Source organism: Podarcis gaigeae, assembly GCF_964106915.1.
Source record: "Podarcis gaigeae genome assembly, chromosome: 8".
In the NCBI taxonomy this organism is placed as follows: Eukaryota; Metazoa; Chordata; class Lepidosauria; order Squamata; family Lacertidae; genus Podarcis; species Podarcis gaigeae.
Window position 1 is genome coordinate 64,339,115 of NC_139684.1, and position 27,319 is coordinate 64,366,433.

Consider the following 27,319-nt stretch of genomic DNA (forward strand, 5'->3'; position numbering starts at 1 on the left):
GTGACGTAACTCGGAAGGCGGGTCGAGTCGCAGTGACATATACGGAAGGGCACGTCACGCTCCTTTGCAGAGCAGCCGCCGCCTCCGAGTCTCCAAGAGGTGCAACTTCAGACCCGGCAGGCGGGTGAGTGAGAGGAGCGCCTACTGGTCAAGCTCAGCGGGGCTTCCTTTGGAGCTAGTGCTCTGTAGAGACAAACACGCAGGAGCCCTTCTTAGGCGGGAAGAAAGATCGGGGCTCTTTCTGCCCCCTGCGGTGGTTTTGGGGGTTCCAGTGCCCCCTCCGTCTTGGGAGGGACCCCTTTCAAGGTGAAGGGAAGAGAGAGGGCCCCTCTTCCAGGTCGAATGGCTTTTCTTAGTTTGTTTCCGTGGGTGACATGGTGAACCGTATGTTCATCTTTTGGAAAAGGATTCGCCTGTTGCAGTGCCCAAAGAGTTTTGGTGGTGCCTTAAAAGATGAACGAATAAACTGCGGTGTGAGGCTTTGTGGTCTACAGCGCTAATCCCTGGGATGGGTTTGACTCTTGATGAATCTGGTGAAGTGGGAGAATCATAGCTCAGGGGTAGAGCATCTGACTTGCATGGGAACCGGTCCCTGGTTCAACCCCAGATATCCTCAGGTGGAGCTGGGAGAGACTGACTCCCCTGAAACCCACTGCCAGCCAAGTGTAGACGAGCTGAGCTAGGTGGCTCAGTGGTCTGACTTGGTATGAGGCAGTCTTCTGGGTTCCTATGAACCTACAACAGGTTGTGCTGTAATTGATTGGTCACTCTGCAGTCCTAAGCATGCCTACTCAGAAGTAAGTCCTGTTGAATTCAATGGACCTTTCTCCCAGGTAAGTGGGGTTAGGCTGACAGCTGAAGTCTCTTACAGGGCATGATCCTATTGTTTTTACTCTTTCATTGATGCTACTGCTGGAGATTTATAGAACAACTCTATATGGAAAGTAATCCCCATTCTGAGTCTCAATCTGAGATAAGTGGGTATAAGGTTGCAGTTTTTCTCCCACCCTAACCTGCCCCCCCAACAGTCCAACTATATGTTTAAAAAAAACATGAAAGAATAACATGATCCTACATTGCTCAGAAGTAAGCCCCATTTAATTGGACTTTACAGGTAAGTTCCTAGGATTATAGCATATCCTACTTCTAAGTAGATATGCATAGGGTTGAACGGTTAAGCACTTTTTCAGAAACCCTGGAACATACTAGGGAATAAGGAAGAATCTGTTCCAACTGTAAAGGGTTTCATCTTTGAGATACTTTATAGGAAGGATATAAATATTGATGATAAGTATGGTCATTCATGTATGGTGGTTATGTGTATATTTGTTTACCTATACACAGAGAGAGAGAGCGCTAGGAAGTAGGGCCTAAGCTAGGAAGTAGGACCACAAACTTGACATGAGCCAACAGTGTGACGCGGCAGCTAAAAAAGCCAATGCAATTCTGGGCTGCATCAATAGGAGTATTGCATCTAGATCAAGGGAAGTAATAGTGCCGCTGTATTCTGCTCTGGTCAGACCTCACCTGGAGTACTGTGTCCAGTTCTGGGCACCACAGTTCAAGAAGGACACTGACAAACTGGAACGTGTCCAGAGGAGGGCAACCAAAATGGTCAAAGGCCTGGAAACGATGCCTTATGAAGAACGGCTAAGGGAGCTGGGCATGTTTAGCCTGGAGAAGAGGAGGTTAAGGGGTGATATGATAGCCATGCTCAAATATATAAAAGGATGTCACATAGAGGAGGGAGAAAGGTTGTTTTCTGCTGCTCCAGAGAAGCGGACACGGAGCAATGGATCCAAACTACAAGAAAGAAGATTCCACCTAAACATTAGGAAGAACTTCCTGACAGTAAGAGCTGTTCAACAGTGGAATTTGCTGCCAAGGAGTGTGGTGGAGTCTCCTTCTTTGGAGGTCTTTAAGCAGAGGCTTGACAACCATATGTCAGGAGTGCTCTGATGGTGTTTCCTGCTTGGCAGGGGGTTGGACTCGATGGCCCTTGTGGGCTCTTCCAACTCTATGATTCTAGGATTCTAAGTGGGAATGTCTTGCTTCCACTCTCTTCATTTAGTTGGGCCATGAAACTGAACCTGCTTTATGATTTTTGTTTTTAAAGGTGGGGTTCCCCCTTCTCCTTCTCCTCCTTCTCCTGTCATGGGAGAGGTGACAATAATTACATTTTCCTCTTTTGATGAAATACCTTGTTTTTCCCAACACCCTCAGTAATTATGAGAAGGACGGGGGAGTTTACCGACATCTTTAGAGAAGTTCCTCCCACTACCTTTTTTCATATTGCCAAATAATCCATATGCATAGACCAGGAACTTCCTGGGTGTGTTCAGAAACTCATACAAGGAATAGCTAGAGAAACTCCAAAATATATATATATTGAAAGAGGGCTGGGCTAGAATGCTTCTTTCTGATGTGCTACTTTCCTGCATGCAAGGAGTTTTGTATCATTATTATCATTAATGTGAAAGATCTTGCCTTGAAATCTGAAGTGGAACACTCCTAGGTTTGCCACTTCAGTGAAAACTAGGCTACATTTCTTCAAGTTTATTTTTAGACATCTTTTCCAAATGATTCTCAAAGTGGCTTTCAAGAGCAGTAAACAGAGCTAAAAAAAATAAAGCAGAAACGCTGATATATTGATGACTAACACCTCCATCATATTTCCAGCTGTGTTAATCTTGTTGCAGCAAGAACAACAAAGTCATGTGGCACCTTAAAGACCTAACAGGTTTATGATGGCATAAGCTTTCACGGACCACAGTTTGTTTTATCAGATGCACAAAGTGTTATCCTGAGTTACAGGTGTATATAGTCTTCATATTATATTACGACTGTATAGTCATAATTATCATTATGAATTGCATTAATCACTTTTTCTCAGAAAGGTGAACATGAATTCACCTACAAAATTAAAAGCTAGTGTAAAAACAAGAGGAAAAATAACCTAAAATATTCACCAATACAGTACAGTATTATGTATAAAATAGAAGATCCAACTCAATCGCTCTCTACTAAAAGAAGCAAAAAATTAAAGTCCACCAGTCTGGGTGAATAAAAATGTATCTGCCAGGCACCTAAAATAGATAGTGATGGTGCTAACATGCCTCTCTGGGGTGAGCATTCCACAAACAGGGAGCCACCATTATTTATTTTAGGGAATACAGCATTCCCTCCTTTTCTGCTGTGTTCTAACCCCACCTCAGTCTTTTCCTTCCACTGCCCCAGTAGCAGCCTTCCAAATAACCCCACTAAAGTTATTAGTCTGCCCAAAACCAAATTCACACCCTGTTACCTTGCTGGGGGTTGGCAGAAGAAGGATGAATAGCTTCGTCCCTCTAGCAGCAACCTACTACATTTCTGTGTTGAGTGCAGAGGAGGGACGGGGCACTGCATTCCTCCTCCTACTTCATGTGGAGTTCCAGGTCTCCTATGGCTGCTGGGCAAATGTATAAAGAAAAGGCACTGTCCAAGAGAAGAGAAACAGCCTTCAAACCACTGAAACAATTGTTAAGAGAGAAGGCAGAACGCCTTCTCCCCCTTTGCCCCAGTACTGCTAGAGGGGTTGCTGTTCCTGAGGGAGGAGTTATGTAACTGACATTGCATTGCAATCCAGTACATGTCTATTCAGCTCCATTGAGTTCAGTGGGACTTTCCCGGGTAAGTACTGCAGAATTGCACCCTGAAACTTTCTTTTCTACAGCAACTGGTTGGTGCAACAATAGTCAATTAAACAGTCTTTTTCTTCAGCCTTGCTGGCTACATGAGGAATTGCTGCTTTGTTGCAGGAGTTAGTTCTGAATTCTTTTTTATTTGCACATAAAGGGTGGCAAAAGCTTTGTGGGAAGTACTGTATAGGAGCCCATGAGCCTTGTACATACCCATGGACTCTTGCACAATTGGCAATGCTAGTATGGCAGGGCCATCCTCTGCAGAGATTAATTTTATTATAGGGTTTTAAAATATATTGCTCTTCCATGAAAATTGCCTTGCGTAAGAATACGCAATTGAAAAGAAATCCAAAAAAACCTGAAAGCACATAGAGGCAGGTGGATCTTAAAAGCCAGGTTAATAAATGGTAAAGGTAAAGGGACCCCTGACCATTAGGTCCAGTCATGACTGACTCTGGGGTTGTGGTGCTCATCTCGCTTTATTGGCCAAGGGAACTGGTGTACAGCTTCCAGGTCATGTGGCCAGCATGACTAAGCCGCATCTGGCGAACCAGAGCAGCGCACAGAAACACCGTTTACCTTCCCGCCAGAGTGGTACCTATTTATCTACTTGCACTTTGACATGCTTTCGAACTGCTAGGTTGGCAGGAGCAGGGACCGAGCAATGGGAACTCACCCTGTTGTGGGGATTCGAACCGCCGACCTTCTGATTGGCAAGCCCTACGCTCTGTGGTTATACAGTGGGCCAATATTCTATCATATTACAATCAATAAAACTGCAAAGGTTCCTCCATAACTGCTGTGAAACAAGGCTCCCCATTAGCACCAGCCTGTATAGTGAGCAGTTGGCCATGATGAGAGTTCTAGTCTAACAACAGCTGGAGAACCAGAGAACTTTCATTCCTTCTGTTATGGATCAGTAAGATGCATGTTCATCCAAAGATGACCCTGTGTCCCAAAATTCCGGTGTCTTCAGATTGTATTTTAAAACATTCCTGTTCACAAAGGCATTTGATGGCTGAAAGATAACTGTTCCCAGCAGTTAGTTGTTCTAGTTGGCATCCGCCTGTCTTGGGAGACAATGGAAGAGTGCACCTTTGTGGGTAAAGTCAAACCATTGGAGACTTACAGCACGTGCTGTGGCTGTACAGACCAATACGGGAGAGACATGTTTTGTTGAGTAGAGACAGATGAAATTGTCCGGTTGTGCTGCTGCAGGTGCACCACAACATTTCTTCTCTCTGCACTCCTCCCAGCAGTAATTCTTCCTCTGGTCATTGCTATGGATACACGACCTGTCTGTCTCCTAATAGTGCAGTTGTCTGCAAAGGATTCCCATATGGTGGGATTAATGTTGCCAGCCTCCAGGTCACCTTTGCAGCCATCTTTGTAACACAGAGATGGTCTGCCAACTGACCTGGTGCCTAAAGCCAGCTCCCCATAGAGCAGGCCTAGGGGATTCTGCCATCTTCCATTTTGTAGACGTGACCAAGCTAGTGTAGATGTCACTGAGACCAGAGTGTTGACATGTTGCGAATGTGGGCTTCGGAGAGCACATCTTTGTTTGAGTCTCTGTCCTGTCAAGTGATACCCAAAACCTTCCTGGTGCAGCTCATGTAGAAGGTATTGAAGCATCACTCCTGGCAGTTGTAAGTTGTCCACAACTCACTTCCATAAAGCAGTGTGCTCAACGTGCAAACCTGGTAGACCTTCAGTATTAACTCGAAGGATATGTGACTGTTTTTAGATGTTCTTGATGTTATTGTTTACTATTTTGTTTGACTGCTTTGTTTCCCACTCCCACCCCCCAAATCCTGGGCTTCTTTGGGATGAAGGGCAGGATAGAAATTTAATTCATAATAAGGATGAATAAAACTTTTTTTTCCTTCCTATAACTTTCAGGCTCTCCTTTCTCTTCAACTTAAAAAAGTTTGCTTGAAAAGGGAGGACCATGTCTTGGATAAAAGAAGGAGATTTGTCCATCTTGGAGAGATTCTGTGCCAGTGTGATAAAGGTAAGTGTTATGCTGATGCTATCACAAGTTATTTGACTTGGATGCTTGCATGTGAGTGTTAGAAGTATTGCTGCAGGTATGATGCTATAGGGCTTGAAGGGTGAAGAGCTGAATCCTGCCGGCAACCCAGATCCCCTATCTTGTAGGCCATGAGATCTTGCAAAACACCGCACATCGCGATGTCATGTATGACATTTAGGTGGGCATGCTTGGTCAGAACAGCCTTATGGGCCAAATGGGGAGGCCTGGCAGGTCTCATTAAGCCCATGAGCCATAGATTCCCACCTCTGCTATAGAGGAACACCTCTGGAAATTCTGGTCCTATAGTCTCTCCTGGAGAACCCTTTTTCTGCAGTGGCATTCCTTCTCTTGCCAGTGATCTCTCATGGGCCAGAGCTAAATATAGGCAGGGGCACCCACCTCTGTCTCCCCCCACCCAATAGTGTACTGCCGAGGGGACAGACAAATTACTATTCTCTAAGTCCTGTAGTGATCACTTTCAGAACTCCATATGTTTCCTCCCTTCAGGCTTCCCACCTGACATGGTATTAGGCTAAGGGCCATGTATTGCCTGACCAAGAGCTGCAGGTTCCACAGCCCTGCCGTAGAGGATAGCTCTTTTGGCCATAGGCAGGAAGGAATTTCCTTCCTGCAGATAAGTGAGTGGGATGGTGGAGAAGGGTTGCTTGGCTCTGCCTGTCCTCTGCACCCAGCACAGAAACAATGTGGGCTCCTGCAAGGAGGACAGAACTCCCTATTCCTCCTCCACTATTCCTCAGCAGGTTGGTGTGTGTGTGTATTTGCAGGTTGCCAACCTTTATGAGCATATGAACAAGGCTGTCCTATGGTGCTCTTAGATCTGCCAGGATTAGGCTCTGGACCACCTTTCAGTTTCTGTGTTTTTGTTCTAAAACTCAGCAGTTATTATTTAAAAAAACCTGTAATTTGGGGGGGGGGTAGAGGTGTACTGCTGACTTAATCTGTGTTGCTTTTGCTCCTGCACTCTGCACACAACTGTTATTTTCGGGCCGTTTCCCCTCCCCACACACACACTTTGTGCTCACCTTTAGGGAGGGCAAGCCTGAGTTCATGCCTTGTCCTGGTTTGGGAGGCCATTAGCAATACAGTCTACCCACTCTCTTCTATTGCTGTGACTTATTATTGCTACCACCCGCTTGCCTCCTTGCCAGACAGAACCAGTGGGCAGACAAGCAGTGGGCAGCAGGTCTTTATTTGCTCATCCCTTCTGGGCCAGAATGAGGCACAGGTGAACAAGCAAGACTAGGAGGATTGGGTCCAGGTGCCTCATGTCTGAATGTGGCTGTCAGCAGGTGCCTGATTCTGCCGACCTTTGATCTCTGCCCTGGCTCATGATACATGCTTAGGCTGAAATTGAGTTTGATTATTATCATTTTTCTGACAGCTTATCATTTCTCTGCTTTCTCCCCCCCCCCCCTTTGTATTTAGGCAGGCCCAATGCCCAAGCACATCGCCTTCATCATGGATGGCAACCGCCGTTATGCTCAAAAACACAAAGTGAAAAAGATAGAAGGACATTCACAGGGATTTGCAAAACTAGCACAGGTGAGGAGGACCTTTTCTAGACAAGTGGCTGTTTAGGATGCAAAGGCCTAGATGGTGGCTTCAAGACTTGGTTCACATTTGCCTTGGCTAGGTCAAAATGTGTGTGTCTAATCACCCTGTTCCCTGTTCTTTTTTTCTGTCTGCCTGGCCTCAATTTCTTCCTTTTGATGTCCAGATTAAAATTGCTGGCTTTAACCTTTACAGCCTTAAATGGCTTGGGACCAAGTTATTTTATATACAATTTTCTCCCCTCTGTATTTACCTGAACCTTAAAAGCTTCGGGGGGGTTGTTTTGGGTTCTCTGGATGAATTGAGGTGGGTAACCTCCAGGGAGAGGGCCTTTCCAGTGGTGGCACCCCAGTGGTCATTGGAGAGATCATTTGATGAGCACAAAGGGAGCAAAAACCACCTATTTAGCAGATATCCATAAATCAAATGGGAAGAGAGGTTTGTGTGTGTTTCTGTAACCCACCTTAGAGCTATAGATGAAGGGCGACCCAAAAGCAAACATCTAGTTTTAGTGACTAGTTTGTTGTCACTTTGGCTTTGAATAAATAGCTCTCTTTCTACAGACACTGCAGTGGTGCTTGAGTCTGGGTATCCGGGAAGTCACAGTCTACGCCTTTAGTATTGAGAACTTCAAGCGATCCCAGGAAGAAGTGGAAGGCCTGATGGAGATGGCAAGGCAAAAATTTACCCGTCTTCTAGAAGAACAGTAAGCTCCTTCTTTCTAACCTTCCGTCACAACCTGCAAGTCCAGGGCCGGGAACCTGAGACCTTCCAGTTGTCATTGGACTCCAACTTCCATCAGCCCCAGCTAGCATGGCTAATGGTCAGGGATGATGGGAGTTGTAGTCTAGCAAAGATCTGGAGGGCCACAGGTTGCCCTCATTTGCTGTTAAGGAACATGATGTATTTCTGCATGCATTTAAAAGTTAGGCCTGACTTGAGTCATCACTTCTGTCACCAGCGGGAAACATTGAATTGTATTCAACTGACTTTTACTCAGAACAAACCGATTTAAATTAATGGACCTAAGTGAGTCAAAGCCGTTCATTTCAGTGGGTCCATTCTGAGTAAAAGTCAGTTGGAAAGAGCAAATGAATTAATCCTGCATTAGAACATGATTTTTGCCCTGGTGGGGGAAGTTGCAGTAAATATACTTGATTCTAAAGTAGGTTTTTTGTATTGTCTCAAAGGCAAACTGTTGGAAGCAGGGTTTGGTTATTTGTTTTACATATTTATAATTTGCCATTCCCACAAATGTTCCCAAGCCAGTTTACCTAAGCAAAATATTCCTTTTATTAAAATAAAAAGATACCACTGGATAAAAGCAATAATAACCTATATAAGCAGCATAAAATCATTTGGTGGAGAGAGAAAGACAGTTTAGCAGTTTAAACAAATTTACAGGCCTGGGGAAATAGAGGTCTTTGCTGCTGCCAAAAAAAGACATCAAGGTGGTTGCCAGGTAAACATCTTGGGAAATTATTCCATAATTGAGGTGCCACCACTGAAAAGGCCCCATCTTCATTACCTGCCTGCCACATTTCACCTAGTAATTTGGAGAAAGACCTCAGGTCTTTAGAGTCTTGGTAGGTACATATGGAAACAAATGTCACACTAGTTGTCAGTCTCCTTAGTGACTAAAATTTTTGTATAATTCTACAGGGAAATGGCTGAGGTTTCTGTGAACTGACAGATTAGTAACTGCGGATATGGAATATTGCTGTGCTTTAACTTATTTTTGGAACAATACCTTCCCAAAGTTTCATCCATTTATTTTATTTTCAGTATATAATTTCAAGGGCATAAGCTTTAGCAGATTAGTGTCTACTTTGTGAAGTGCCATAGTAGGCACATTGTGGGGTCATGGTGGATGGAGGTAAAGATAATCTGGTCAACCGTGACGTTGGAGGGAATTGAAATGGAAAAAATAGAGACTGTGACAATTAAAAGCTTAAATGTACATGCATGGGCCAGTTACAAAGCAGTGCTGATCACATAAACATTAGTAGGCTAATTAACCCCTGTGGTGATAATATGAGAGCAAGAAAGAGACCTGCATAAAATTATTACAATTTTTGTGATCATTTCTAACATTTATTAATTCATAATTATAAAATTATTTACATACCATTCTCTTGCAACAAACCAAGGGGATGTTTACCAGCAAATCTTTTTTTTTTAATGATATTTTATTGAACTGTTTTAAATTATAAAGCAATAAAGTGATACAAACAAAAAAAGGCACAAAAATCTGTAAGGGAGGGGGGATATATGAATATATACAACAATACCCTAAGCCATACATTCTTTTATAAATTTGATACTGTTCTAACACTAATGTAAATATTAATAGCCCACCACATTTTATATAAATGCATTCCAGATATTATCATTTATCCAAGCAGAGTCTACGTCTGTAAACATGTCTGTTCATCAGTTGCAAGTGTTATCATATTATCAAAAGGAGATCATGTATCCATATCAGTCGCTTGGCTACCATTAAATCGCATAAAATCTATTTTTGTTGTCCCACTGTTAACTTCCTGCAACAAATTAAGCTAAGAAAGCTGGAGGAATATTATTTATAGGTATATTATTCATGTTTCTGCATATTTTTGCACTACGAAATAAAATAAAACTAGCCTGAGCTTTTAGAGGTCTTCCTGTGAATAGCTGCTGCTTGACTGTATTACAGCTGTTAGTGGTACCAGGATAAAAAGAGAAATGTGGTTGTGTTTTGAATTTTACTGGGTCAAATAGACCATTAGTGTATATTGATAGAGCAGCAGAAAGAAACTAGAGTAGTGGGTACTTACTGGGTTCTTTTCAGTTCTGTGCTGGACTATGGAGAGTTTGGAGGATTATTCCACATCCTTGTGCTATTATCGGGATGAAAATGGCCATTAGGAATCGAGTTTCCACAGGCCGCAACAATGCCTGCTTTCTCAAACACACAGTTGACCTGAAGAAATACAGTGGTACCTCTAGATACGAACGGGATCCATTCCGTAGCCCCGTTCGCATCTAGAGGTAAATGTAACTATCTCATCAACGATGAGATAGAAGACGTAATTAAAGATCTAAAGAGGGGGAAAGCTCCTGGCCCGGATGGATTTACCGCAGGCTACTATAAAGAGATGAAATCTGTTTTGGTGGGACCTCTGAAAGAGACTATGAACAATATCTTAAGGAAAGGAGAATTCCCAGAGACTTGGAAGGAGGCATACATCATGTTCATCCCCAAACAGGATGCAGACCCAACCCAAGTTAGAAATTATAGACCAATCTCACTGCTAAATACAGACTATAAAATATTTGCAGGGATCCTTGCAAGAAGGTTGAAGAGGTTGCTATCAGAGATTATTCATAGGGACCAAGCGGGATTCCTGCCAGGTCGGCAGTTGAGAGACAACATAAGAAATATAGTTAATATGTTAGAATACCTATCTGTCAGGATTGATAAACAAGCTATAATGATGTTTGTGGATGCCGAGAAGGCATTCGACAATGTGATATGGGTCTTCATGCTGAAAAATCTAGAATATATGGACGTGGGAAACGACTTTTTTAACGGGGTAAAAGCTATATATACAGACCAGAAAGCTAAACTGATCATTAATAACATTGTGACAGAAGAGATAAAGATACAAAAACGAACAAGACAGGGTTGTCCACTCTCCCCACTTTTGTTTATAACAGTTTTAGAAGTTCTTCTAAACTCTATAAGACAAAATAAAAAAATAAAAGGAGTGTTAATTGGACAGAATGTATACAAGATTAGAGCCTTCGCGGATGACGTAGTAATAATGACAGAAGAACCAACAACTGCAATAGAAGAAATACTAAAGGAATTAGACCAGTTTGGGGAGGTAGCAGGGTTCAAATTAAATAAGATGAAAACGAAAATGATAGGCAAAAATGTAGACCCAAAGACAACAGAAATAATTCAACTCCAATCGCAAATAGAGGTGGTTAAAAAAGTGAAATATCTCAGTATTTGGATAACACCTAAAAATATAGATTTATTCAAAAATAATTATGAGCCGGTGTGGAGGGAAATAAGAAAGGATTTGGAAATATGGGGAGGGCTGAAACTGTCATTTTGGGGAAGGATTAATACAATTAAGATGAATGTCCTTCCACGGCTGATGTTCTTATTCCAGACTATCCCTATAATCAAGGGGAGCCGAATCTTTAAAGAGTGGCAAAGAGTGCTCTCAAGATACATCTGGCAGGGAAAAAAACCTAGGATTCAGTTCAAATTATTAACGGACATAAAAGAAAGGGGGGGTTTTGCTCTGCCGGATGTGAAACTATATTATGAGGCAGTTTGCCTCTGTTGGATAAGAGATTGGGTTAAGTTAGTGAATAGGGAGCTTCTCGATTTGGAGGGCTTCGATAACAGATTCGGCTGGGACGCCTATTTATGGCAGAACAAAAGAAAAGTACATAAGGGATTTGAAAATCATATTTTTAGAGGGCCACTAATTGAAATATGGGAAAAATATAAAAATTTGTTGGAACCGAAAACACCACACTGGCTTTCACCCCCGGAAGTAATGAGTGTAAAGACTATTAATATGAGAAGTAGTTGGGCAACATACAGTCAGTTATTAACTAAAGAAGATGGAAAATGGAAGGTTAGACCATACGAACAAGTCAAGGACCATGTTTATGATTGGCTACACCATCTTCAGGTGAGTCAGATGTTCAGAAAAGATATTAAAGAAAGAGGTTATGCAGAGAAAGAGTCCAAATTTCAGACGGAGATTATAAATAATGAAGAGAAAATTATATCTAAAATGTATAGAATACTGTTAGATTGGAATTTGGGAGACGAGGAAGTCAAATCCGTGATGATCCGCTGGGCAAAGGATGTAGGACATAGTATACTATTTGAGGACTGGGAAAAACTTTGGAAGGATGGATTAAATTTTACGGCATGTATAATGATAAAGGAAAATGTCATGAAGATGTTCTATAGGTGGTACCTAACACCTATGAAACTATCGAAAATGTATAAGGTGGACAATAAGTGCTGGAAATGCAAGGACAAAGAGGGCTCCTTTTACCACATGTGGTGGGAGTGTGGAAAAGTAAAACAGTTTTGGGAAAAAAATTACATTGAACTAAAGAAGATCTTAAAATATACGTTCACAAAGAAATCAGAAATTTTCCTATTAGGGATACTAGGCCACGAGATAAAAAAAGAAGATTGTAAATTAGTATACTATGCAGTCACAGCTGCAAGGGTAGTGTTAGCCCAGATGTGGAAACAGCAGGAAACACCAACGGTGGAGGAGTGGAGATCAAAGCTGCTAGACTACGCGGAATTGGATAAACTTACAGGAAAAGTTAGGTATATAAGAGACCAAAAGTTCATCAAGGATTGGGGAAAGTACGTAGACTATCTGGAATCTATCAGTGAGGGAAAAACAACGCTAAAGGGATTCAGAGATGCACTGTGATAGACTAGGAGTTATTGTGTAAAGAAAATAGGAGATAGAGAAAGGTACACTGACAATATATGCTAAGAAATATGTAACCCAAATTATTACTTCGAATGATTTTCGGGCAAGCTAAAGGAAGCCTCGAAAGGGAAGATTAGGTAACTTTGTTGATGTGAAAATTATAATTTTGTGTATCTTCTTTTTATTTTTATTTTCCTTTTTATTGTTATTTGTTTGTGTAATATTCTTTTTTGTTTATCTGTGATTTAGTCTCTATTTCTTTTATGGAATGAAACAATAAAAAGAATTTTCGAAATAGAGGTAAATGTAACTAGCGATGGCACATCTGCGCACGCACACGTCGCTTTTCACCGCTTCTGCGCATGCGCGTGACGTCATTTTGAGCGCATGCGCAAGCGGCGAAACCCGGAAGTAACGCGCTCCGTTACTTCCAGGTTGCCGAGGAGCGCAACTCGAACACGCCCAACTCGAAGCATATTTAACCCGAGGTATGACTATACTTGATAGAAGGTCTCTCTAGAGATGATGATAGACTCTCAGTTCCCTCAGCCCCAACCATTGGTGCCCACAGGGCCTCTGGGTATGGTCTGAAAATACATGAGGATCACCATCTTGCAGATTCTGAGCAAGGCTCTGATCAGTGCCTGGGTGGATAACCACCTGAGAACCTCATGTATGCCATGATAAAAGAAAGGTGGGGTTTAAATGAATCTGGAGGGGCACAGGCTTTCCTACCTATTATTGTTATTATTATCATTATCATCATCATCATCATCATTTAATAATAAAATTTATATGCTGTCCTTCATCGCATAATGTCAGAGCCACCCGAGGTCCCAGCTCACAAGAGACCAAAATCCAGTCCAAGTTATATACAAAAGGTTTTATTGAAGAACATTGTTGTCGTTACATCCAAGCTCCGTGGCTCAGCATCTGTTACCCTTAGATGTTAGAAGTCCCCTCTGAGTCAGTCCCGCCCCTGCACCAGCTTAAGAGGCTTGTACTGCTCCACCTTTTCCTCTCTTTCCTTTTCCGCAGGGTCTTCCTGCCCCCCTGTGCTCCCTCCCTCCGGGACTCCCCCGAGGCTGAGTCTTCTGCCGCCTGCTCCCCCCTCCTTCGTGCTTTGGGACCAGGCTCCTCCTCAGGGCTCTCCTCATTTCCGCGCGCCTCCACATTTGAACTTGGCGCGCGTACGTTGCCTCTGACCTTCCTTTCGACCGTTACGCTACTCTCGGTACTACACTCCTCCCCTTCCGGCAGGACGTTTTGCTCCGAACTCCTTCCCCTCTCTGCTCCCTGTTCTGCTCTTTCTGACACACTGGCAACTCCACCCCCTTCACTCCGTTCCGACGGAGAGGCCGGTCCCGATCTCCAGCCCCCACTGGGGATTCCCCCTTCGTTCCCCTGCTTCTGACTGCCTCCCTCTCTACTGCCCCTTGGCCTGACCAGGGGGGCTCCCTTTTGGGAATCCTCGGATTCACTTGACGGACTCACTGACAACCTCGGGTCATCGTCGTCCTCTTCCTCGTCGCCCTGGGACCCCTCCCCCTCGCTCTCTGTCCCTGAAACCCTGACACATAATAAAATACAAAATAAAACACAAGTAAATAATTAAACCGAAGTTATTTATCATTGAGATGAGGGTAGCATGATGGTTAAGAGAATGAGCTGTGAACAAGGATATCCCCAGATTAGTCAGCTGTCATGAAATCAGTGGGTGGTTTGGGGGCAAGCTCCAAACCCCATTCCCACCACTGTTTATATAGGGATAATCGCTGTAACCTACTCCACAAGATTGTGCATAAGTATTACAGAATAATTGTATGCAGAATGTAAGAAAAGTGTCATATGATAGCTATTACATTAATTATAAAGTATGTTTCATACTGTCCTGTCCTGTACTTGAAGTGAAACTTCAGGGTTTGCCAATTGCTGACTGGTTAACTATGGGAAGAAAGGTTGTTAGGACTGGAATTATTAACCCAACTGGCTGTAACCTGCTGGCTGGTATATAATTTACATTGGGAAAAGTGGCTGGGGAAACCCAGCCAGATGGGCGGGGTATAAATAATAAATTATTATTATTATTTATTGGGAATTTTTATATTTTCAAATTATCTGTTGGTATAAAGCAAACTTTATTAATTGGAGCAGTGCTCTCCAGAGCTAAGATCTGCTCACAACCAAAACTCATTTCAAATGATACCATTACACTGATAAGAGGGACAGCCAGTAAAGGAAGTAAACAGCACTCTTGGAGCTTCAGTGTGTGTCCTTCCTCTGAAGTGAAACAATTAAGGTGCTTAATTTGTATATTAAATTGTCTAGAATCTTGGGGGAGCTTCTCCAATTTAGACCAAGATGAAAGTAAATATAATTCTAGTCTAGGGTGGGTATGAACAGCCTTCTTCCTACTGTAGTGTAAACCTGATTATATGATTTTTTTCCTCAGGTTACGTCTAAGAAGAGTGGGCATTCAGTTGGGACCCTGAAGGCAATAATTTTTATTGGGGCTCCACCCTAGGCTGAAGCAAAGTGCAACTGTGTAGATACCCTGGTCCCCTCTTGTAAAAGTCAGTAGACTAAATCAATTAATGTTTCCCCGTGCAATGGGTTTGAAAAACCAACACCCACCCAATACACTTCATTGCTGTTCATTCACAGCTCATTAAAGTATAGTGGAACCTTGGTTCTTAAACTTAATCCATTCTGGAAGTCCATTCCAAAACCAAAACGTTCCAAAACCAAGGCGCGCTTTCCTGTAGAAAGTAATGCAGAATGGATTAATCCGTTCCTGACTTTTAAAAACAACCCCTGAAACAGCAATTTAACATGAATTTTACTATCTAACGAGACCATTGATCCATAAAATGAAAGCAATAAACAACGTACTGCAGTCACACAATCAATCAATCAATCAATCAGTAGCTGAACTGGGTTCCACACAGTCACAAAAACAAAACAAAAAAGAGCCACAAAAACACAAAATAAATAGCAAAAACAGACAGACCTCAGTGTAACACTCAAAACGGAAGTGTGGCACTCAAATCAGAATCGTGTAACACTCAAAAAAGAAGTGTGGCGCTCAAATCGTCAGCATAACACTCAAAACGGAAGCGTAACACTCAAAACGGAGCATGTTCAGCTTCCGAAAAAAGTTCGCAAACTGAAACACTTACTTCCAGGTTTGCAGAGTTTGGGTTCCAATTTGTTTGCGTACCGAGGCGTTTGAGAACCAAGGTACTACTGTAAGCTGAAATCATGGCTGCTGGATGAAATAGTAAACATCTTTGGAGCTTTTGGCAGGGCAGTATCAAATGTGTTGCTGTCTTGTCATTGTTCACGTGGCCCCAGATTCAACTCTTGCTTGTGTGGAAAACCCTTGTGACTTGTATTCTTCTCTCCCCCACTCCTCCATGTGTCCTGTTGCAAGATGTAAGCAGAATCTCTGAATAACTGAGTGTCGGTTAATAATGACTGTATACTGTATGTGCTGGCATTGCTGGGGTTTGTCTTGTCTGTTGTGTTAGTCAAATTCCTCCCTCCTCTTCCTCTTCTTCCTTTTAGGGAGAACTTGGAGAGACACGGTGTGTGTGTTCGTATCCTCGGGGACCTGCCCCTCCTGCCGAAAGATATCCAGGAACTAATTGCCAAAGTTGTGCTGGCAACAAAGCACTACAACACGTGAGTCCTGTTGCAAAGTCTTGCCATTTTAAAACATGGTTTTTATTGGAGTCGTCACAAGACCATAAAAGCAAACAGAACATCAGTAGGAGCATGTTTGTCAGATGTTTGAACAAAAACCAAGTGATCATTCATTACTCTCATTGTGCATGTCTGGATTTAATGTCAAAATGGGGCAGGGAGGTATTAAGTCAGGCCACTCCCTGTACATAATCTCTCTGCAGTTGTATCAGAAACCCTGGGCCCGTCCATATCTTGGCTTCGTGTGGATTATGAACCCTTTGTGCTTCCTTTAATTGTGTAGTAGTAATAGTAATAATAATAATTTTATTATTTATACCCCACCCATCTGGCTGAGTTTCCTCAGCCACTTTGAGTGGCTTACAGAATATATAAAATACAATAAAGCATCAAACATTAAATACTTCCTTTCAGCTTCCTTTTAGGAGGATATTCAGAATAGAATAATTGGATGAACTCAAGTTCAGGTATGATAAGAGAGGGAGGAAAACTTCCTTAACACGGTGCATCATTTTTCTTCTCTATTTATTTTTAAAAGGTGTTTTTTGAACATTGGTATTGCATACACATCAAGACAAGAGATTAGCAATGCGGTGAAAGAGCTGGCTTGGGGAGTCGAAGAAGGACTGCTTCAGCCCAGGTAACCTTGCATCTTTGATTTCCGCAATGGGGCTGCTGTGGAAGCATCCACTCTGTGGCATACCATCTTCAGTCCCAGGTTGAACTCTGTTCCTTAGGCTTGGCAGAAGGAGCTGGATCATCATTGTGCTGACTATCGGGCCCTTGTGCCCACATGAAGCCAGATTTTCCCATCCCCATGCTGCTGCCACCGCCACTCCTTGGAGCACATTCCTGCACACTGATTGGCTGGCCATTGTGTCAGTCATGAAGAGCAGTTTTCAAAGCATGAAAAACTTTTAAAAAAAAACAAACCCAAAAACACCAGCAACCTTAAAGCATTAAGCAAACATTGGAGGGCATAAATACGCATGGCTCTTGGAAATGCAAACAAAGCAGTCATGAAATCCGAAGCCTCAGCGGAAGGGCAAGCTGGCAGTCAGGACTTGAGTCGCAGGCTCTACCTGTGCTGCTTAGGAAAAGGTTGGGGAAAGCAAAGCTCAGGCTGCAGGAGGAAAGCTCATGCCAATTACAGTTTTCCAGTATGTTTGTACACAGCCATAATAATACTTTCGCAAGGCTAGCCTACATGGGGCCCTCCAGGTGTTTCTGGACTTCAACTCCTATCAGTCCCTGCTAGCATGGCCAGCGGTCAGAGATAATGGGATTGTAGTCCACCAGCATCACGCTGACTTACTCCCAGTGTCCTACACCTCTTCCTTGTCTACATTCTCCACTGCAACTGTCTGGGCCTTCCCGCAGAAGTCCAATGCCATTCTGAAACCCCTTAAATGTTCTTAGAGAAGCAGTGGTGGATCTTGGGGTCTCAAATTTCAGCAGTGCCCTGGGTGATGCCAAATTTCGGCACCCCTCCACCTCTCGCACTCCATTCTGAATCATAGTTGCCGGGGCCTGAGGCCCGCGCCAGTGCAACCAAACCTCTCGAGAGAAGTCACGTGTACTAAAACTCAGTGTGCCACCTTTCTGTCTCAAATACCTGCCCATATAGCTTTTTTGAAACCAAGCAAAACTATTTGAAAAACAAAAGAAACACACAGCAAGCAAATGCTACAACAAACAACATGAAACAGACCGCTGGGTACTCAATAGGAGGTTGCTAAGCAGTGCTGGTGACATGTCCCAGGCTGCACCCCTTCCTGAGCCATACAAGTCTTGAGAGCCACTAAGAGGCCTGGAGGGGGCTGTGTTTGGCCTCAGGGCTGAAGTTCCCCATCCTCTCTCTAAATGAAAACTGATTTTCAGCTATTCAAGCCTCAAATCCTTATAAGACCCCCTCCTAGCAGCTTCCTATAGCTCATGTGGGACAGAATGGAACTCGGCAGCACAGTTGCTTCAGGGCCAAGTGAAAGTGCTACATTCTGGAAGTGGTCCTGCAGATGGGACTGGAACTACCACAATACTGCACCTCTTGACTTCCATCTCACAGAGCCCCTTCAGGAGGATAGCATTGTGGACTGTATTGAAAGCTGCTGACTGATCAGTGTCACCTGGGAATGTCATGCATTCTACACCCACCACCTGGGCACAGTTGCAAAACTACTATTTTGGGGTTTGGAGGACCATTGGGATGCAGTGGGGGCTTCTCCAGATACAAAAGTATTCTGGTCATTGAGACCCATAGGAATTTTTACATCAGTGGAGCAGGACCACCTTAGCAGTGGTGCCGTTCTTGTGGATTTTGCTCCTCTAGAGGCTCACCACATGCCATCCTCCTGTGCTAGCCTTGTATTTAAGCACGAGTCTGGTAGCCATAGGTGATAAGGATTTGCATGTAGGCAAGCACATGGAGTTCCATTTAGGCAAATGTGGACTGGGGAAGGAGGAGCACCTCCACACCTGGCACAGAAACCCAAGAAACCAAATCAGGCTGGAAGAGGATGAGCAGAATTCTCCATCTCTCTCTCTGCCAGCCCCCAGGAGGCTGGTGACACATTCTGCATGCTAGTTACTCTTATTCACAAGGTTTTTCCATGCACTGAGCTGGTTCTTTAGAACTTCCCTGTTCTTTCAAGTCTCTGGAGGGCGTGAGGACAAAACACAAGTGGATTTATTTTAGGTTTATGATCTTACAGATGTCATGGTCTTAAATGCTGGTACACTTTGTATTGCCTTTTTGTGTTTGTGGTTATAACTGTGTTGCATTTCTTCTTCACCTACTTGGTGCATTCTTCTCTGGCGGAAAAATTGCATTGAAATGAGAAAGAAAAATAAGTGCCATAAACAAAGAATGGGCAATTAGGCATAGTCCTAGCATAGATTCAAGAGTTGTTTGTTTTTTTATTTGGAGTTTAGAAACTCCAAATAAAGGGCACATCTCCCTTGTGCCCTTTAGAATCTGCTCCACACTTTAGAAACAATAATAAAATGAGTCTGATCGTATATGAAACATGTTTATCAAATGTATCTTGTGCCAGTTTACTCCTTACCACCCAAAGCAAGTTCAAACAAAGTCCTCAGTGCTTTCAGAAAAATGCTTGGAATTTGCTTCTTGGGGAAGGCAGTTTCCTAAGTGGGTAGGCCATGCTGCTCTCTGTGCCCTCCTTCTCTTCTTTAAGGAGATTGGCACTCGGATGGAATCATTTAAAGTTAAGATCCAGAGGTGCAGAAATAAGCACATGGTGCTGTCTTTCTAGTCTTCATGGCTAGGAGCCTCACCACTGCCTCGTAGCCATGATGATGAGTGTAGGCTACCCCTGAATTCAGAGACAGTAAACCTCTGGATACCAGTTGGAGGAGCGACAGCAGGTGAGGGTTGATACCCACGTGTACCACTTATGGAGTTTTGCCATAGGCATCTGCATGGCTGCAGTGTGTGGAGGGGGATGCTGGAATAAGTGGGCCGCCTCTTCTTCTTTGCCTGATCCAGAAGGTCTTCATGGTCCACCTAATGTGCATTCCACTTTGTAGATAAACATTGCCTCCCTAATTTAAGTTTTGTGTCTCTTAGTGATGTATCGGAGTCGCTGATCGACAAGTGCCTGTATACCTGTAAATCTCCTCATCCAGACATCCTAATAAGGACTTCCGGAGAAGTCAGACTTAGCGATTTCATGCTCTGGCAGGTAACAGTGAACTGAAATTACCCATGAGGTTGGAAGAGTGAGATCCACCTCTCCTGCTCTGCTTGGTCTTGTTTAGAAATAATTTAGCACTTTGGCTCTGGGGATTTTGTTGTACGGTTTCAGGAAAGATTTTGCGTTTCAGCTTTAGGGGTGGAATCTGAATCTCTCTTCATTAAACCATTAGAATAAAAATACATTCGAAGATATACAGTCCTGCATCATGTACTGGAATTCCAGTGTGAGCAAAGGAGCTGTCAGATCAGGGCTAAATGTTCAGAGTCAATGTCAAGCTTTAAAAACAATAAAGCCACTCCTACGGGCTCCAAAAATCTTGTTCAGATATAAAACTGATGTTGCATAAATGACTGGGTCATGCCTCAAAGAAAGTCTTCTGAAACAAAAATGTACTTAGAAGGCGCCTAGGCAGCTTGATGCTGGTGACTGATTTCGGCTGGGAACTGATTCCAGAGAAATGGAACTGCAGAACCAAAAGTCTGGTTTCTAGTGCAAGTTAAGGCATATGGTACTCTCAACACTATTGCATCTGAGAAGAGCAGTAGCTTGGTAGGGCTATATTGGGCAAGGGTCTCCCTTCCAGATCAAGTTTTTTAGGACTTAGAATGCTAAAAGCAAAACCTTGAACTGTAACACTAGCTAGTGCAGCAACCTCAGCAGAGGTGTTTTATGGTTTCAATAGAATACTTCAACAACCAACCTAGCTGCTGCATTCTGCACTAGCTGCAGCTTCTGGATTAAGCTGCATGCAGGTGCCAGTCCTAAGCCATGGATATGCCTCTGAATATCTGTTGCTGGGAGGTTTGTGGACTTCCTAGATGGCCACTCTGAGAACAAGATGCTAAACTAGATGGGCTTTTGGTCTGATCCAACAGAGCTCTTCTTCTGATACTGCTAACATTACAGCAGATGCTACCTCCAGATGCCACTGAAGTCCAGCTCCCAACAGCCCCACCTTGAGTGGTCAAGGACAATGGCACTATACCCCAGCAATGTCTGGAAGGCCGCAGGTTAGCTGCCCCTGAATTACAGCTTTCCGTTTTATGCTAAAGCATGAACTATAAATGGGGAAATTTCCCTTCAGGATTCCTCCTTTGATTTCCATGTCCTGTTTGCTAAGGGACCTCTTCACCCCATATATTCCTATCTGGCAACTGCACCCCTCAGCTGGAGAATTCTGGGAGTACCACATGTCCCAAAGGTGCACTTAGCCTGTACCTAGAACCTGGGCTTTGAGTCTTGCAACTACAGCCTTCTGGAATTGGTTATCAGCTGAGATTAAACAAGCACCTATCATTTTAATGTTCAGGAGGCTAGTGAATCGTGTAGGTTGAATGTGAAGCAAGTGCAGCCCTCACCCTGCTTTGCAAATGCCAGGGTCATTCTACCTGCTGGTTTCCTGCAACACGATCCTTTTCCCAGCAGAAAAGGAGGGGGTGTGCTTTGCTACAAAAAGGACTGCAAGAAGCAGGCCTGCAAGAAATCTGTGCTCTTTGGCCTGCATTAGAGTTGGCTAACCTTTTCCAGGCAGAGGGCCACGTGGACCCCATGGTTGTCCAGGATGTATGGCCAAAGTGAGAAAATGTGCACAACAAGAACTGTAGTTCTCAAGCTTGCCTTCCAAAACATTTTCCCCATAATGTTGTTTTGTTATTTTTATTGTAACATAAAAAGTGTTACTAGCAAACAAAGGTTCAGTAGCAGGGTATCACATTATACTATACAGAAAACAAGCAAGCAAACAAAAAAAGGATAATAGGAAGAAATGGCAACACACCAGTCTAAATTTCCTGAGCTGGCGTGGATGGTGAATGTTGGGCATCTAAGTCCAAAGCATGTGAAATAAAATCCCACCAGAAATAAAATCCCACCAGCAATCTGGATCATCCATCCCTCTGGATAAACAGTGTTATCCCCACCACCAACCCTCCCTGCAATAGCTGAAGTCCATATGTTCTTAAACCATCCTGGTTGCAGTTAGCATCCATGCCAAAGGTTGTTTAGATCAACAAGCCTTTACGTTAACAGTCATCCTGTTCCGTAAAGACAATTGTGGGGAAGCTTGTACAGGTGATTTAATTATTTTATATATTTCTAGATAAAGTTGAGACTATTCAAAACCATTGTTATAAGTAAGTGTTAAAGTCATTGTTTTAATATGGACCAATTGAACTGGGGTGGGGGTGGCTTGGAGGGACACAAGCCATTTGTCATCACAATAGTACAGTGAGGGACCTACATGAGCTGTTGGGGTGGGGAGAGGAGAGGATTTTTTAATTTCTTTTTTTATGGAGAAATTTGGAGGGAGCCACAAATATCTTTTGGTATCACAGCAGGGAGCCCACTGGAGTGTGTGTGTGTGTGTGTGTGTGTGTGTGTGTGAGAGAGAGAGAGAGAGAGTTAGAGTAGACCACCTCAGGTTGTCACCTCAGGCATACATCCTTAGAGCTCAATGCCCTTCCTTCTCCTACCCCCAACCCCCACCCAAAAAAAACAAAAAAAAACTTTTTAGAGGTGTAGTGTTGGACTGATCATGCTCCCTTCACTGCCAAAAGGATATTGAGGTAGAATGGCAATTGGTATTGGATATGCACACTCTAGAATGAGTCCTCACAGCCTCAGCCCTTTCTTTCAGCAGCAGTGGGGCAATGGGGAAGTTACTTTTCATGACCGCAAAGGTCCTAGTGCAAAGCTAAACACCTCTCTGCCCTGTTTTCACATTCTTATAGTAGAATTTTGAGGTTATAGGATTCCAGCATGGTCCAAAGTATCTGCACATAACCCATGCAATCAATGAATAGGAATGTATGTAGCATATGGATGAAAGGCCTTTTGTGTGTTTGTGCTAGAATAATTTCACTGGCCAACGTTGCTTTATTCTGTGGTGTTCTTCCCTCTGCGGGCTGCCTGTTAAACTCCTTGTCTTTCTTTCTGCAGACATCTCATACATGCTTGGTTTTCCAGTCTGTGTTGTGGCCAGATTACTCCTTCTGGAACTTGTGGGAGGCTGTCCTTCAGTTCCAGATGAACTACAATGCTTTGCAGGTAACACCCGGAGGGCACAAATCTGAGGCAAATCTGGCAAACCCAGAACTCCCCACCAACATATTATGAATATTAACTGACTTTCTCAAGACTTAAAAGACTGGGAATTGTGCCAGTTTTTTAAAAAGGGGGGAAAAACTTATTGCTTTAAAAGCAAGTATTCTCCATCTCAACTGTAACACTTGAGCAAAAATTCTTTCCATCTTATGTCATTTATATATTCACGGGCTGAACATAAGATTTAATAAATAAGAATAATATAATAATAGATCCCAATTTCTGGAGATCAAATTTTGAGTAGGATTTAGTGAGGTCCTCCTAGTTTGTTTTATGGGTTGACCGTAGAATTAGTTCAAAGCTGGTAAAAATAAGTTTCCTAATACCAAAATGGTTAAATATATGACATCATCATAAAAGGTAACTAAGCCCAAATGTGCCCCTAGTGAAAATGGTACTAGGTGATCTAGAAACAGATTTAGACATTGGGTGATGTTCAGTGTTCATCATATGCAGAACAGACCTATTGAAATGGTTCTGATAGCTTTTCCATTGTGGGTAGATTTTAAAGTGAGTCAGATGTCTTCTTCTGTTTCAGTTAAATACTAGTCAAAAATCAGAAGTGCAGAAATATTTGATAGTGACCAAATACACTGAATTTTTGCATGTATCAAGACAAATGCATTTCCATAGAATGGAATGCAATTGCTTGGTGAGAGTGTGTATGGAAGAAAAATAATTTTAGGAAGAGGGAGCAAACTCTAACTTTGAGAAGCATCAGGGATTGGGTGTTCTTTGCTTGCTTGCTTGCTTGCTTGCTTGCTTGCTTGCTTGCTTGCTTGCTTGCTTGCTTGCTTGCTTTTGGGAGCTGCTGCATGGTGGATGAAGAGGCATTTGGGAACCAAACAGAAGCAAATTTCTCCAGCAATTTTTGCTTCTCTATTCCAGGAAAGCCAGTGAGGTACTTTGAAGATGTTAAGGCACACCACTCTCATCAACCTTGACCAAGTGGCCATGCTGGCTGGGGCTGATGGGAGTTGTAGTCCCGCAAACATCTGAACGGCACCACATTGACTCTCCCCCTATTGACTATTAGGCTTGCTTCATTTTCACCAACTCATATGCCATTTCTTTTCAGAAAGCCAGGGATTTGTACATGGAAGAAAGGAAGTGGCAGCAGATGGAAAATGACAAGATCTGTGTGCTGGAGAAGCTGAAAGAGGAAGGTTCTGCATCCTGTACAGATGCGCAGAGGCGGCGGACTCTCCTCCAGGAATGCAGAGCTAAACGGGAAGAGAGAATCCAGAGTTTTTTGCAAGCCCTGGAGAATAAGCACATGGACTTCCTAGAAAAACTGAGTATGGCATCAGCATGACAAAAAGGAACTTGTAGGGCCAGGAGTCAGGTGCAGGAGAGGAAGGACATGAATCAAGTTACAAACAGTTCAGCTGCTGCCAGTGGTCTTCACTTGTTAATGGGAATGTAAAGTTTTGTTTCCCTTTGTGTTCTCAGTAGACATATACAAGACTTTACCACCTCTGTGTTTCTGGTTGTTATTCAAGCTTTGGTTGGGGATGACGGTGTCTGAAATAAGTTTATGCTTCCTAAATTCCATGTGGGTTTATAAAGGTAACCAAACAAAGAGGACAAGCTTGAGTAGATGTTCTTGGGAAGGTCTGTCCTTGTTTCACTCCCTCTTCCCAAACTGCAGTGTTTCGGTGCCTCAGCTAAACAAGTTTCCTTAAACTTCTTCGAATTCTGAAAAGTTGCTTGCCGTGCAGGGAGGGGTGCAGTTGGGGAAAGTGGACAAGGACCCTGTTTGCATGCACACAGACAAATGGGTGTCTAGTTCTAGATGGGCTTTTTGATGCCTAATTAGAAGACTGTCCCATTAAATAAAAAAAAAAAAATTCTCATCTCAATTTTCTGTGTGTGGCCAGAAACAATAGAATTGCCCTAATTTGGTGAACCTGCGTACTAGTGAGGCTCTACAAGGAAACATACATTGCCTGCCCCAGAATTATTTTGGCATTGTGGTACATAAATTAATAAAAACTAGATTGGGAGAATGTTCTTACTGCTTGGCTCTGTATGTGCTACAGAGCTTTGGGCACTCCAGTTTGCTGGAGGTGTATCTAATACAGCATACTCTGCTGTCTCTCTCTGTGTGGTTTTTTTAAGTGTTTTACTTTCAGAAGGCACCAGAAAATGTCATTTTTTAAAAATAAAAAACTTGCAAATTCAGCATGCTGGATACAGCTGTGAAGAGGCTGATTAAGGCATCAAGCCATGAATAAAGCAATTTTGGGGGGGAGACAACAAATTTTAAAAATAAGCTGAATATTATTAAAAGTTTTAATTCTAAAGCTATGTGAATCCAAAGAAGAAATGTGCAGTTTAATTATCTTTTTAAAAAATGGTGAGGATGAGCCAATTGTCAGAGAACTGATACTGTAAATCATTAAACCATTTAAGAATTGTGTCCTTTTTCGATGCAAGTAGTTAAGGATATATACAGAAATACATGGTGACCAATAAATTATGGGAACTTTGTTCTCATACAGTGGCTTTACCTACTGTTAGAAGCTGAATCTTTATAGCTTTTGTGATGTCTGAAACAGCTGTCTTAAGAAAGACCTCAAATTCTAAAGGGAATGTCTCTCCTGTTTCTTGGAACAGGGCATGCACATAACCTCCCAGCCATGTGTTATCTTTTCAGAGGTGGGAAAGAATATTTGTTAGTAAATGTTTCTTCTGCATTAAAAACTTACAATCAATAAGTTGAAAAACGTAAATGGTTGGTTCTATGGGAAACAAGAGGTCCAGCATCCTTAATGAAGGTGTTTCTTTGTCTACATGGTTTAGAAGTAGATGTTGGCACACCAGTCCAAACCCCCTCAGGGGTGGGCAACCTCCAGTGCATGGGTCAGTTTTGGTCCTTCAGGGAATCTAATTTGGTTTGTGGTGCCATTTCCCCCCAAAATCACAACCATGTGTCCATCAGCTGATGGGCTTTTTAAAATCCTGCTGGGTGTTACTTCACCAGTGCATTCCCTATGGGGAACATGCTTCCATAGCAGACTCCTGCAGGGAGCCTGACTGAACCCTGAGTAGGTGAGCAGAGAGTTCAATCCTACTTGGTGCTTCACCACCCCACCCCATCTCATGGGTCAATTTTTGATAAGGGAGTGGGACTGCCTACCAACATATCATGATAACAGATGGATGGGTGATTCCCACTTACCTGCCAAAAGTTGGCCAGTGGGGTGGGGTAGATAATGACCTGGCTCACTGGGTGTATACAAAACAGTTTGCATCAGTGTAGCCACTGTGGCATCCTATGCTGGCAAGCATGCTAGCTGCCGGTCGCATTGGTCACACATCAAAACTAGATTACTGTTAATGTGCTGGTGGTGGGATGTTGTGTCTCTGAATCTTCTGAGACCTGATAGTATAAGATGCAGCAGCCAGACTACTGCATAGTGTTTTTGGAGCTTTTTGCTCTTGCTTTACATCATTTGCACTGGCTCCTGGTCTAATTTCAGGAGCAATTGAAAGTGCTGGACACTTGCCTTCATAGTTCTCAACTGTTTGGGACCAGTATACCTAAAACACAGTCTGCTCTCATATGATTCTTTCCAGTGACCAAAATGTTTGGGTGTTTGGGAACTCCTTGGTGGAGCGTACTCAGTTCTGGCAGGCAGGTTTTTGGACTGGATGGGGGGTCATTTTGCTGGATTCCGGTTTTGTACTAACTGTCTGCTGCTTGCTTGTTCTGCACCCCAGCCTCACCCCCCGCATACATTTGTGCTTTGTGGTTTTAATTCTTTGCCTTTTTAAAGCTGCCTTGGGTGGCTCAAATTATGAATGAAAAAGGCATTCAACCACCCTCTAGCAGATTTTCAGGGTGTCCAGTAGGTTTTCAGTGGAACTTGCTTCTGTGTGCTTAATGTCAATGACTTTAATCTGACCAAACAGGCTTATAGTACATGCTTGCCTGTTTAAATGGCTTGTAGATCACACTGAGAACAATTGGAATGAATGGTGGCTGTGTTGCCGTTATGTGGTTCATTGCACCTACTGTTAAGGGGTATTTCT

At 43.0% G+C, this 27,319-nt stretch overlaps 1 protein-coding gene and 2 long non-coding RNA genes across 3 annotated transcripts in view; 2 read left to right on the forward strand and 1 right to left on the reverse strand.

Moving 5' to 3' along the window:
* Nucleotides 1-4,487, reverse strand: part of LOC310849981 — a 38,463-nt gene extending 33,976 nt beyond the window's left edge. Inside the window, exon 1 of the long non-coding RNA XR_014567159.1 lies at nucleotides 3,305-4,487. This is a non-coding gene — a long non-coding RNA (uncharacterized lncRNA). The remainder of the gene's footprint in view (nucleotides 1-3,304) is intronic.
* On the forward strand, nucleotides 1-26,010 carry DHDDS (dehydrodolichyl diphosphate synthase subunit). The gene is made up of 9 exons (XM_083750939.1): nucleotides 1-124; nucleotides 5,583-5,694; nucleotides 7,162-7,278; nucleotides 7,851-7,993; nucleotides 16,326-16,442; nucleotides 17,002-17,103; nucleotides 20,050-20,164; nucleotides 23,117-23,224; nucleotides 24,360-26,010. The coding sequence occupies exons 2-9, from the start codon at nucleotides 5,632-5,634 to the stop codon at nucleotides 24,594-24,596; spliced, it is 1,002 nt and encodes a 333-aa protein (XP_083607065.1). The 5' UTR covers nucleotides 1-124; nucleotides 5,583-5,631; the 3' UTR covers nucleotides 24,597-26,010.
* On the forward strand, nucleotides 20,172-22,658 carry LOC310850014. The gene is made up of 2 exons (XR_014567200.1): nucleotides 20,172-22,503; nucleotides 22,599-22,658. It is a non-coding gene; the product is annotated as an uncharacterized lncRNA (long non-coding RNA).
* Nucleotides 26,011-27,319: the final 1,309 nt, after the last annotated feature.